This window comes from Sapajus apella, unplaced genomic scaffold, assembly GCF_009761245.1.
Source record: "Sapajus apella isolate SASKATOON/1434 unplaced genomic scaffold, GSC_monkey_1.0 scaffold2, whole genome shotgun sequence".
Lineage (NCBI taxonomy): Eukaryota > Metazoa > Chordata > Mammalia > Primates > Cebidae > Sapajus > Sapajus apella.
The window spans coordinates 7,650,706-7,665,100 of NW_022436942.1; the positions used below are offsets into that span (position 1 = coordinate 7,650,706).

At 37.1% G+C, this 14,395-nt stretch overlaps 1 protein-coding gene across 4 annotated transcripts in view; it reads left to right on the forward strand.

Moving 5' to 3' along the window:
* SLCO1A2 (solute carrier organic anion transporter family member 1A2) overlaps window positions 1–14,395 on the forward strand; it is a 60,570-nt gene that overhangs the window by 15,148 nt on the left and 31,027 nt on the right. For 3 of the 4 annotated variants that reach the window (XM_032287748.1, XM_032287767.1, XM_032287758.1), the window contains 3 exons: window positions 1,989–2,121; window positions 8,864–8,970; window positions 11,293–11,439. In XM_032287748.1, the coding sequence (XP_032143639.1) occupies window positions 1,989–2,121; window positions 8,864–8,970; window positions 11,293–11,439 (387 nt within the window). The remainder of the gene's footprint in view (window positions 1–1,988; window positions 2,122–8,863; window positions 8,971–11,292; window positions 11,440–14,395) is intronic. The other variant, XM_032287777.1, reaches the window with a different exon arrangement.

Sequence of the window (14,395 nt, forward strand, 5' to 3'; positions counted from 1 at the left end):
AGAAGGAATGGTCAGAGAAGCTAGAGGGGGAACCAGGAGCAAATAGTATTGTGAAAGACAAAGGAGTAGAAATTTGCAAACAAAAACAAAAGCACATGTATCAGCAGTGTCAAAAGCATCAGAAATATCCAGTTAGATAAGGATGAAGAACTATCCCCTGGGTTTCACAATATGGAGATAACTGATGATCTTTGCCAGGGCACTTTTTGTTTTAGCAAATTTGGAAACTAGAAAGCAGTAGAGGTAGGAACAACTTTAGGGGATTAGGGATGGGAAAAAGTGGAATCTATGAATATGGATGAACATTTTGGAAAGTTTGGAGGGAAACTAGAGAAATTAGGCTAAAGTTCAGTTGAGAGAGAGAGGCTTAACATATATATGAGAGATTTTAATTACTAGAATAAGTTGCTGAAGAAAATGGCAGTACCCTGGTGGTGTGTTTAGTGTTGGGTGATCAGAGAGACACCAAAACCTCTGAAACTGAAGGACGGTGGTCAGGCCATCAGGTGGAAAACTCAGATGCCTTCATGTTTGATTGTCCCAAATTTCTTGATAAAGCAGAAAATATTAACAATTTCTACCACTAGTGGGTGGTGATAGGTAGCTTGAGAGAGTGATGAAGATCAGAAATAGTGTTGAGGGACAAAAGAGAGGTACTTTACAAATGCCAATAGACATACCACTTAGCTTACGTTTCCTCAGTCAGTTTCACAGGCAGCATTCTCCATACCTTTGACAAAAACTTACTTCTCTTTTCCCATGCTTTCTCATAACAATTATTTCCCGACAGAGCAAGGCAGTTTAAAAGATAAACTCACTGTTACGTGAAGAAGGAAAGTTCTTCCCTTCTTCTTTCAAAAAATAGATATGGATTTCAAACAATGGCTTCTGTAGACACTACCTTCAACATGGATGGCTTTAGTGATGAGATGTTAGAAACCTAGAGAGGTCAATGTGGCTAATATAGTTACAGAGGTGGGGCACTCTCCATATAAAATAATGTGCAAATGGACATATCTTCTACATACAAGGCAGACTAGAGAAAAATGTAGATGGAAAGAAAAGTTTTAAAAATATACACCACTGAGAAAACCATTAACTCCTTGAGGAAAAACATTTTTGAACTTTTTATAATCTTGAGGCATTGCAGAGGTCTTCCTTATATATAGCGAGAGCAAGGAAGATATTATTTACTGAATTAAAAATTGTATGGTTTGCGAAAACCTTTCTCATATATTTGGTTTTTTCAGCTCTTTACTCCACACTCTTCGAGGATCTGTCCATCAGATGAGCCTTCCCCCATTAGTTTCTTTATTCTAATGCTTCATCTTAAGACAAGAGGATACATTTTTCATTGCCATTTTTATTCCTCAAATCCAGACTCACTGAAGACCCAGTAGAAGTTGGGGTCTACTAATTTTTACTTATCTGCATTGTCTGATCTAGGGAAAGAAGTAGAAAAAAAAATAGATCCCCGTCTTGATCATGTTAGTCAAAATGAAGGTATTTTTAAATGAGGAGTTACAAAACATGAAGTTTTCTAAATTTGACTGTTGCTTCTCCTTCTGGACATAGGAAAACATGAGAGTGTTCTATGGAGCAGGCATTGAGAGAAAGGCCAGAGGTCACATGCAGGCTGACACCTCTGGTACCTCATTTCCAAGTCTAGACAGTCACAAATAGAGCCTTTCACATTTCCCAGAGCCATTCTTTGGTTCCTTTCACTGGCTTCTCTTTTTTCCTTCTCTATAAATGTTGGTGTTCCACAGAGATTTGTTTCTGTATCTGTCTACATTGTAAAAATAAAACCCTTCTTGAGGGCAGGGATTGTGTTTTATTCATTTATTATTAAATGCAATCCTAGCACAAATCCCATTATTTAAGATAGTTATTATGCAGTAAATGCTAGAATGTAAATGGTTGGGTGAGGCTGTTAATTAAGACCTTGTTCATATTTTTAAAAATGATTATTCTCAATATTTTTCTAGGAAATCTTTTGTTGATTATATTTGTGAGTTATTTTGGAACCAAACTGCATAGACCTATAATGATTGGCACTGGATGTGTGGTTATGGGCTTAGGCTGTTTCTTAAAATCACTACCTCATTTCCTCATGAATCGGTAAGTATTCCAGTCTGATCCTTTTGGGTGGTCAAATTTCACTTGCAGGAAATGAAGCTTGCACTTTCCTCTCTAGGAAAGATGTTTTCCAATAGCACAGAGCATTGTAATGAGAAGGGGAAAATGCACATTCTGTTTCCTCTGTCTGTTTTGTGCTCTTGCTGCCTCACTTCCACTTACGTAGTCAGTTTTGTCAATTTACGCAATGGACATTTGAGACATTTTTCTCATGGAGTTGAGTCTGGTGAAAAGATTCTCAGGATCAGCTAAAATGGGATTATTCCCTTCTCAGGACCATGTAAATGCTTCTAATTATAATGAGATTCTGTTTAATTGTAGGTCACCAAGGGACAGACCAGTCAGAAGGTTGATTTTTCTTTTAATTTTTGCCAAAGTAACTATGTACAAAAGTCATAAAAATAGAAAGTATGCAAAAAGGCTTATATTAATAAAAAGTTCTCCCTTGCTGCTTATTACCACTTTCCAGAGGCAAGCACGTATAACTTTTAGCTTTTTCTTCTGTTTGCCTCAAATTTCTTTCTTTTTTTTTTTTTCTGTTTTTATTATTTGTTTATTTATTTTGAGAAGGAGTCTTGCTTTGTCACCCAGGCTGGAGTGCAGGTGGATATGATCTCGGCTCACTGCAACCCACTTCCCAGGTTCAAGTGATTCTCCTGCCTCAGCCTCCTGAGTAGCTGGGATTATAGGTGCGTGTCACCAAGCCCAGTTAATTTTTGTATTTTTAGTAAAGATGAGGTTTCCCCAAGTTGGCCAGACTGGTCTGGAATTCCTGGGTTCAAGCAATCCACCCACTTTGGCCTCCCAAAGTGCTGGGATTACAGGCATGAGCCACAGTGCCCTGCCTTGCCTTTGTATTTCTAAGTAAATGCTATTCTATTAGTTTTGAGTCCTGGTGTACCCTGCTTTATTGCATCTCACTTTATTGCACTTTGCAGATATTACATTTTTCACAAATTGAAGTTTTATGGCAACCCTCTGTTGAATGTTAGACTCATTCAATTAGAATCATTTTCCAACAGCATATGCTCACTTTGTGTCTGGGTTACATTTAATAATTCTTGCAATATTTTAAGCTTTGGCATTATTATTGTATCTGTCATGGTGATCTGTGGTTAGTGATCATTGATATTACTAATGCAATTGTTTTGGCATGCCACTAACTTATGCCCATTTCAGATGATGATTTATTTATTTGTATATATATTTTTAGAGACAGGGTGTCACCCAAGTTGGAGTGCAGTGGTGTGATCTCACTCATTGTAGCTTCGACATCTACAGGCTCAGAGGATCCTCTCACCTCAGTCTCCCAAGAGACTGAAACTACAGGCACTTGCCATCATGCCTGGATAATGTTTTTTTTTTTGTTTTTTTTTTTTTTTTTTGTAAAGACAGGGTTTTGCCATGTTGCCCTGGATCGTCTCAAACTCCTGGGTTCAAGCAATCCTCCTGCCTCAGACTCTCAAAATATTGAGACTACAGCCATGAGCCACCGTGGTGGTCTTAAGATGGTGAGCATAATCAATAAATGTTGCGTGCATTCTGGCTGCTCCACTGACCGGCCATTGCCCCACTTCTCGCCCTCTCCTTGGGCCCCCTTATTCCTTTAGTACAAAAATATTGAAATTAGGCCAATTGTTATAATAGTTCTCTCTTGGTCTCCAGGTTTTCAAGTGAAAGAAAGAGTTATACATCTGTCACTTTAAATCCAAAGCTAGAAATGATTAAGCTCAGGAGGAGGGCAAGTTGAAATCCAAGATAGGCCCAAAAGCAAAGCCACTTGCACCAAACAGTTAGCCAAGCTGTGAATACAAAGAAAAAGTCTTTTGAAGAAAATTAAAAGTACTATTTCAAGAAAGACACAAATGATTAGTAGGTGAAACAGTCTTATTGCTGAACTGGAAAAAGTTTGAGTAGTCTGAATAGAAGACAACATTCCCTTAAGCCAGAAGAGCAAGACTCTCTCTTCTATTCTATAAAAGTTAAGAGAGATTAGGAAGTTGCAGAAGAAAATTTTAAGTCAACAGAGTTAGGTTCATGAGGTTTAAGGAAAGAAGCTGTCTTCATAACATAAAAGTAGAAGGTGAAGCAAAGCTACAGCAAGTTATCCAGAAGATCTAGCTAGGATAATTGTTGAGGGTGGCTACACTAAATAAGATTTTCAATATGGATGAAACAGCCTTCATATTTTTTGCTGGAGTGCAGTGGCATGATCTTAGTTCACTGCAACCTTTGCCTCCTGGTTTCAAGCGATTCTGCTACGTCAGGCTCCAAAGTAGCTGGGATTACAGGTGCCTGCCACTACATCCAGGTAATTTTTGTATTTTTAGTAAAGACAGGATTGCACCATGTTGGTCAGGCTTGTATCAAACTCCTGACCTCAGGTGATCCACCTGCCTCGGCCTCCCAAAGTGGCAACAACCTTCTTTTGAAAGAAGATGCCATCTAGGACTTTCAGAGCTAGGGAGGAGAAGTCTTTTCAAAATATTACTGCTAATTGACAATACAGCTAGTTACCCAAGAGCTCTGATGGAGATGTACATGGAGATGAATGTTATTTTCATGCCTGCTAAAACAACATCCATTCTGCAGCCCATAAATCAGGAGTAATCTTGACCTTCAAGTCTTACTATTTAAAACACACACTTTGTAAGAATATTGCTGCCATAAATAGTGATTCCTCTGATGGATCTAAGTAACATAAATTGAAACCTTCCTCGAAAGAATTCATTATTCTATATTCCACTAGGAACATGGGAGGAGGGCAAAACCTCAACATTAACAGGAGTTTTGAAAAGTTGACTCAAATCCTCTTGGATCACCCTGAGGGGTTCAAGACTTTAGTGGAGGAAGTCACAGACTTTAGTGGAGGAAGTCACTGCAGATGTGCTGGAAAGAGCAAGAGAACTAGAATTTAAGATGGAACCTGAAGATGTGACTTAATTGCTGCAATCTCATGATAAAACTTGAATAAATGAAGATTTTCTGTTTATGGACAAGCAAATAATGTGGTTTTCTGTGATGGAATCTGCTACTGATGAAGATACTGTGAACACTGTTGAAAGGACAGCTAATGATTTAGAACATGACACAAAGGTGATAAAGCAACAGTAGGGCTTGTAAGGATTGACTCCATTTTTGGAAGAAGTTCTACTGTGGGTAAAATGCTATCAAACAGTGTTGTGTGCTACAGAAAAAGCTGTTGTGAAAGGAAGAGTCACTTGACACAGGAAACTTTATCATTGTCTTATTTTAAGAAATTGCCACATCGCTTACAACCTTCAGCAGCCACTACGATGATCAGCCAGCAGATGTCACCATGGAGGCTAAAGCCTCTACCAGCAAAAAGGTTATGACTTTCTGAAGGCTCAGATGATCGTTAGCAACTTTTAGCAATAAAGCCTTTTAAATTAATGTGTGTACATTGTGTTTTAGACATAATGCTATTGCACACTTAGTAGGCTACCATATAGTGCAAACATAACTTTTATATGCATTAGAAAATTTAAAAATTCATGTGACTTTATTGTGATATTCACTTTATTGTGGCAGTCTGGAACCAAACGTGCAATGTCTCTGAGGTATGCCTATGCACTAGTGTTAGCAATATGTATTGAATTCCTACCATACAATCATTTTTACCACCTATGTTTATATAATTATGTAAATTTTTTACCACTGAACTATGAGCTTATTTTTCTTTTCTTATATAACTTTTCATTTTTCCTAGATTTTAATAATTACCTAATTATTTGTATTGTTCACTAATTCATTACCAAATTCCCCACTGGCCGGGCAAGTGTCCTCTCAATATTCTGATCCATATCACAGTGCATGATTTTTGCCTTGGAGATTCCTCATACATCACTTTCAATTCTCAATCTGCAATCTGAACTTGGAATTCTCTAGGCCTGCTACATTGCTGTTTTCTTGGAATTTTCCCTCATTATTACCCTTGAGAATTTGCTTTTTACCTGTTTCATACATTCAGTTATTCATTTTCTGGATGGTATGTCTCCTGCCTTCTTCTTCACTCTTCACTTGTTTTTGTGAAGAAAATAATCTAACAGCTTTCCAAGAAAGTGTATAAGGGAATATAAAATGTAAGGCTTCGTACATCTGAAAAAATTTCTATTTTACTCCCACATTGACTGTTACTTTGTCTGGGATAAAATTCTAGATTGAAAATATTTTCCCCAGGGATTTTGAAGATGTTTTCTTAATGTTTTCTGGCTCTATCTAACATTTGTATTAAGTGTTATTATTCAGAATCCTATACCATTCTAATCTCTGTGGTCAGTTTTCTTTCAGTGAAAACTATTGAAATTTTCTTTTAAGCTCCAAGTCCAATGTTTATACTAATTGTATAAATCTTGGTATACATCTGTCTCCTTCATTGTGCCAGGAGCCTTCAACCTGGACATCTGGAAAAGTTACTTTTATTATTTCTTTGCTTATATTGCCCTATGCCTTCTCTCATACAGCTGTTTTCTCTTTCTAGACCTTCTATTACTTGAATATTGGACATCCCATGTTAACCTTATGTTTTTCTGATCTTTTATCCTTAATGTTTTGTTCTCTTTTCTCCTTGTTACTTTCTGGGGGATTTAACTTTATCTTCCATGCCTTTGAATGGCTTTCTAGCTTATGCTACCACATTTTTAATTTTCAAGGGTTCTTGTTCTTTGAATGCCTTTTTTTTAAGGAACATCTTATTATTCTTTCAAGAATACATTGTCTCTTTCCATCTAAATTCTGTTCATCTTTCTTTTTGGTCTCTGGTTCCTCCAAGTGTACTTTTTAAAAAATTTGTTTGTAGCTGTCTTTATTGTTATAGGCTTCTCTCATATAACTGGTGGTCCTTTGTTATCTGTTTACACTTCAAAGGGAGGAATAACAATAACAAGAAGCTAATTAGAAGTTCTGTATACATGTGTAGGACTTGGTTAATGGAGGACTTCTTTCTTGACTCATTGCATAGGAACTGGCTGTTTTATAGACGGCTCAGAATTGCACATAACCTGTTTTCCTAAGGGATTCTATTCCTTTGGAAGTAGAAGCTTAGCTACCAGCCAAATGCAAGTGGGAATCTCAGTGTTTAATAGGTAGATTTTTAAAAAAATCTAATACTTCCAATTTTTTTTGTATTGCCTTTCTATGCTCAGTGTGCCCTTCCAGACTCTGGAGTCAATGGACATTTTCAGCTGGAGTGGCAGGGGATGTCTCTGGGAGTTGAATGTTTCTTAAACACACTTTAAACCAAAATGTTTGCACTCTTCTGTGTTTTGGACCATACTCACTTTTGAATTTATAAGTATCTTGCCTGAACGTTCCCGGGCTTTGTGGCATTGCTTCCTTGCAGGCACTTACGCACCTCTCATATCTTCTGTTTCAGTGACCACTCAGTCACCTGCTTTTCCATTTTCAAAATCTTGTTGAGCTCGCTTTTACTGTCAAATTCTCCATTCTTTCTATCCTTATGGAATTATGCCTTTTCCTATTCTGTTTGAAAATCTGTTTACCGTCATTTTCTGGTGCTTTGGGAATGAATGGACTTTGAGTTATTAGATTTTTAGTGGGTAAATTAACAAAACGTATTTTCTCTTTTAAAGTATTTTTGAAGGGATCAGAGTTCCTAAGCAAAGAGCCTTTCTTTTTCTTTTATTTCTTATCCTATCCAAAATAATGTCAAGTAATATTCAGCTACTACTTACATTTCTTTTTCCCACCTGCCAAAGGTGTTATTTCCCTGAAGTTGTCATGTCTCATGGGATTACGAGTATGGAGACAGATCCTTTGTCTGTAGTTCACAGCCAAACTCTTTGGGCATCACTGAGCAATTGTTCTAAAAGGAAGGTGTTTTGAGCCTTTTTATTATATCCTATAGCACAGAAATTAAGACTATCAGTGGCATAACACTAGCTTTTGTGAAACTCAGAAGGGCAAGCTTTCTTCTGGTTAGCTTATCTAAGAGAAACACAGAAAGCAATCAAGCATAATTTCTAACAGACTTTACTGAACATACTTTTTCTCCCCCCATTCTTGCAGCACATAATTTACTTACTGAGGAAAAGCATATGGATCTTGTGGTAATTAGCATAAATTAAATGGTCACAGTTTATTATTCCATTTGTTCTTATGAGAAGAGAAAAAATCATTATGTGTCGTGGTGATTAAGATTCTCTAATGCCTTTCATTATGATGGGCAAATATTTCATTTGTCTTAGGGTTTTATGAAATACATGGAAGAATTATTGTAGGGTGTCTCAGAAAGTGGAAGTTTTGCTTCTTCTGAGCAAACTTTAGAAAATGCAAAACTGAAGACTTGTTTTGTTGCATTATTCCCTTCAAAGCTTTTATCTTCTTAATTATGCATTGTTAAATTTCTCATTTTTTTCAAGTGTGTGTTCCTTTTCCCATAATAATTACTTCCAGGAAATGATAACCTAAAAATCAAAGAAGGTTGATATTTGATAATCTAAAGGTAAATCATCCACAGGCAAATCATTGAAAGCTAAGTATAAAAAAATTTTACACTTACGGTAAGTGACAAGTTTTTTTGATGATATTAACTTACGATAACCTGGGTGGCAAAGATGAAAAGATATTTTTACTGGATTTGAATGTTGTGGTGTACAGGAAACAGAAGGTAATAATCTGTACATTGCCCACATTGTTCTCTTTACCTCCTTAACATAAACATGATTTCCCTGTGTTTATACAGATATGAATATGAATCTACAGTTTCAGTTTCAGGCAACTTGTCCTCAGGCAGTTTCTTGTGTATGGAAAATGGAACCCAGATTTTAAGATCAACACAAGATCCATCAGGTTGTCTACTTCATTGTGTTGATTTCTGTCCTGTGAACTTACAACTGAACACTTTCTGCTTTAAAGCTCTAAATGAGTTATTGGGTTGAGTTGAGTTAGGTAAATAAACAAAGATATGTCCTCTCTCCAGGAACTTCCAAAGTGGTCACAATGGGGAATAAGATAGCTAATAATAAAGAATGTTATTTTTCTTATATATGAATGTGTTTATTAAGAATTCCTTGTTTATTTATTAACATGGTTATTACATGGCCCATGCCTGTAATATCAGCACTTTGGGAGACCAAGGCAGGCGGATCACTAGAAGTCAGGAGTTTGAGACCAGCTTGACCAACATGGTGAAACCCTATCTCTACTAAAGATACAAAAATTAGCCAGGTGTGGTGGCGGGTGCCTGTAATCCCAGCTACTCAGGAGGCTGAGGCAGGAGAATCACTTGAACCCAGGAAGCGGAGGTTGCAGTGAGCCAAGATTGCTGCACTCTAAACTGGACAACAGAGTGAGACTCTGTCTCAAAAAAAAAAAAAAAAAAAAAAAAAGGAGAGAGTCTAAGACATCTATTCAAGGACCACTGTTCAGTTTATCCCACAGAGGAAAATGTTTTAGAAGGATGGATTTATGCTAATGATTTGATGTATATGATTAGGTAAATAGGAACCTACGATAGAAAAAAGTTCAAGAGATTTGTGTTCTATCACTGATCTTTTATAGCAGGGAAAACAGGCAAATAGGCTACAGTTCTGAATTACTCTATTCCCTTTCTATTGCCTTAGGAACTTGTCTTTCTGCTCCCTTCTTTTCTCTGCTTGAGTTGGTGCTTGAAAATTCTACACAATAGTAGTGCTTCTTTCAGCTTCCTGTAGCCCTAGGCACCAACATACTGGCTTCTGCCCCTTCTATCCCTTCTGCTAAGGGACCCGTATAATCTTCTGGTTATAATTGGTCTGGAGATGACTCTAATGACTCAATCCAGAACTTTTCCTCTTTTTATGGGGACATTTTTCTTCTGGATTCATGTTGGTGGAAGTTGCGGTAATCCACAAGGGTGGGAATTTAACGATCACCATTGAATCAGGAAACCAAAATCGTTTCAAAAAGTTGAAAAATATCTGTCTCAGAAGAAGCCAAAGAACCCCCATGGGGGAAACAAAGAAAAACAGTGACATTAACAGTGACCTGTGTTCTCTTCCTGAGCTAGCTATTGCCAAAGACTGACCCAGATGCTTCATTGTTGATACAGGAAAACCTTCCCATTCTGGCACATCTCCCGGAAAGTGCATTGATGCTTTCAATTTTGCCCTAGAATAGGCCTAGAGTTAGCCTGTGTTCTCTAGACACAAATCACTTTGCACATCACACAAAAAATCTGAATACCCAGAAATAGAGACTATTATTTTCTGACTTGAAATGATGGAGAGATAGCCCTCACAAAAAAATTCCTGGACCCAGCCATTGTCAGGACCCCACAGGTCTCACCTGGCCAGTTTATAAAGTGTGAGAGTACATTGTTCTTCACTTTTCTGAAAACGGGACTCCACAGAGCTTCCTCACAGCTTACCAACTATTTTGGCTTAGAACATAAATGGCAAAGAGATTGATAGAATTCTTCAGAGATCTCCCTATGATCCTCACTTTCTATTCCCTTTGGTTGCGTCTTTGTTATTCTACTAAGCAGCTGCACCTCCAAGGATTGGGGTGGATTTCTGTACTGAAAGTTATTTGGTGGTTACAACATACAACATGCTCTGTAGAGAACCTATGATGATTACCCAGTTAAAGATTTTTAGTTTCTATAAAATAATAGAGTTGTAGAGAATTCACACTTTAGAGAGACTCTTGTTTAAATCTTATATAGTATCAATTCTAGAGAAAAATATTGTGTTTTTGTCTCCCCAAAGTCGAATAGGAAGGGGAAAGCACTTGTGGCAGCTGAATAGGTCCAGGAGTTTCTGAGGAACTGAATCTCTTCAGAGAATAAAAACCTTGATTTTTAGTGTTTGCCAATTTCTGTGGTGTAACACTGCTATGAAACTACTAATGAGGTGTTACTGAACACTGAGTTGGGAGGAGGTGTGTATATTCATCTCTCCCAACTTAGTAGGGACTGGCTCAGCATATGACTTACACTTGTCCATACCCAAGTCCTTTGTCAGAAAATGCACTAGGAATGCCCCAAGAAGTCATTGCTGGAGTAGTAATATAAATCACTGACCAGGTGCCATGGTCACATAACTGTGAAATGCCTAGAGAAAACATGGAATTACTATTATTGACACTTTATTATCAAAACACTAATGTCATGTCTTTTTTTTTTTAATGCAGAGTGTACAAAGGAAGTTAAATCATTAATGTGGGTGTATGTCCTGGTAGGAAATATTGTACGTGGAATGGGCGAAACTCCCATCATGCCTTTGGGTATTTCCTATATAGAAGATTTTGCCAAATCTGAAAATTCCCCTTTATATATTGGTAAGTTTGAAAATCTACCTTACTTCTTTTCAGGGCAGTAAGTTCCTTGAGGGTAGAAATTAGTCATATTTCTGTAGTGATATCCACAATGGTGAGTAGAGTGTCTTGGCACAGTTGGCCTTCCATAAAAGTTTGTTGAATGGAGATATGATATGCTAAATGACAATGAGCCATTTAAAAAATAAATCTGCTTTCTGCTATTGGAAATACCACGAATCTAGTGCCCTTGGAGGTGAACCCTTCATTTGCTTGGCACCACACTATATTCAATCTGTTAAGAGATTTATCAATGTTTTCTCTAAAATGTTCCATACATTCATAACCTTTCTCACTATTTTCACTACCTCTGTTTTTGTTCAGGTTCTCATACTTTATAGTTTCTCTGTATTGATTATTTTCTCTTCAGTGTTTTCTTCTTTCAGTTTAAAAAATATTTGCAATATAATATTTCTCAAGCATTGTTTTAATCATGTATTCTCTACTATATTTATGACATCTATAGGCTGCTTATTTATTAAATCTGATCTCTCCACTTATTACTCATGGCTCTGCATGACATTCACTTACTTAGTTTCTATATAGTTTCTCTTCATCATGATCCCTCCATATAGACAGGCTTCATCATATTTTTCACAAACACGTTTTCATCTTTTTGGTTACGTTTCTTGAAATTGCCTTTTTAAAATCCACGTAGGTCACCTGGCACAATAGCCAACTTAAGCCCCACCTTCTTGTGCTGTCTTTCAATCTCTGAAATATTCTTAATTTATTATGCATGACTTGCTTATATTTTTTGTTATTTTATCAATAGTTGGTCATAAACCTGTAACATTTAGTATAAGAACACTTTGCTATTAATGTATGGCGGCATATCTTTTAAAAACTAGAAAATCAAAGAGGGTGAGAAAAGACAGAAATGATGTATACATAATTAAGATGGATGAAAATATTGAGAAATCATTAACCAAAGTGACTTTTGAAACTTTTTGACAACTCAATAATTTTGCAATAATCTTTTCCAGTGATTTTCTATTGAGTCCTTTCAAATTCCTTCACACACTTACATTAAAAGAATGCAAACACTTTCCTACAAGAAATTAACAAACACCTTGCTATGATGTCTATTTCTTTATTCAACAAATACTAGGGTGTATTATATATAAATGTAGCTGTGATAATCTCTATACATATTAAAATGAATATGATATGGTTCATATAAGGTTAGTAAATGAAGAACTACGTAATTATTAGTACTATATATATAGTGTGTGTGTATACATGTATATGTATATAATGTGGGTACATGTGTGTATGCATAACCAAATAACTATAAATCAAATAGCTCTACATCAAGAAAACAGTTCCATGTAAGGCTCTGGAGTTTAAAAGAGAACATAAAAGCTAGATTAAAAGTTTGAAAATCGGCCAGGCATGGTGGCTCATGCCTGTAATCCCAGCACTTTGGGGGGGCTGCAGCAGGTGGATCACCTGAGGTCAGGAGTTCAAAACCAGCCTTACGAATATGATGAAACCCCAGATCTACTAAAAATACAAAAAATAGCAGGGTGTAGTGGCATGGGCCTGTAATCCCATCTACTCGGGAGGCTGAGACAGGAGAATCGCCCGAACCTGGGAGGCAGAGGTTACAGTGAGCCGAGAGATTGCACCATTGCACTCCCGCCTGGGCAACAAGAGCAAAACTCTGTGTCAAAAAAAAAAAAAAAAAAGTTTGTGAATCATCTATAGAGAGGTAATAAATGAAATCAAGAGTGAGAAATGAGGTTGTTGTGGAAGACCATGTACATACTGAGAAATATTAAGATAAAATACTGTTCTACTTAGTAAATAGACTAGGAGAAAGGAAAATCAAAAAAGGAATAGTCATGAGAACACAATGAAACAATGCATGTATAGTTTAATGAAAGTCTTAGGAAGAAATGTGGCTGGCCACTGTGGCTCAGGCCTGTAATCCCAGTACTTTGGGAGGCTGAGGCTAGTGGATTGCAAGGTCAGGAGTTCGAACCCAGCCTGTTTGACATGGTGAAACCTCGTTTCTACTAAAAATACAAAAATTAGCCAGGCGTGATAGTGTGTGTCTGTAATCCCAGTTACTCGGGAGGTTGAGGCAGGAGAATCACTTGAACCCAGGAGGCCAAGGTTGCAGTGAGCCAAGATTGTGCCTCTGCACTCTAGCCTGGGCAACAGAGCAAGAGTCCATCTCAAAAAAAAATGTGAAAAGAGGAGTTGGCCAGTAATATCAAGTAACCTAGAAAGCTAGGACGATGAAGACCAAAAGAGGACACTAGACTAGTGACAAAGTGTTCACTGGTGCTACCTGAGAGTATTTGAAAGAGAATGTAAAAGGATTTGAGTAAAGTGAGTGAGAGGTAAGGAAGTAGAGGCAGAGAATGTAGTGAAAGGAGAGAAAGTGGGGTGGATTTGAGATTTTGTAGAATCGTTGGCTACAGGGAAATTGAACAAGCACAAGAGAGGGAGAGTTTGTTAGAGCAAGACCTTAGAGAAGATATAAGGCATTGGAACCAAAAAGTCAGGTGTGTATAGGGTGGGTTCTCCACAGAACCATGGAGAAGGCAGAGACAATAGGCAAAACCACATTTTGAAGTGAACAGGAAGAAAATCGAAGAAGTTCGTGTCTGGAATTTCAGAGATCATGGAGGGTTCAGCATAGGCTCTGAATTGTGGGCAGATGATGAGACGGCTGATGATGTAATTTTAATGAATAAGAATTTAAACAAAGACACATAGGACTGATGGACATGGAAAATAAAAATGTGGAAGAAAAGAAAGGAGAATATGATAAAATCAAAGAGTTGTATCATATAATAATAATGAGGACATAGCCAGAAGGAAGTTTCAAGTTGCAGATCTGAGAATGAAACTTTTCTGAGGAATGTGCCATAAGAAATTTATTATAACATGGTATTGCTTTAGAATT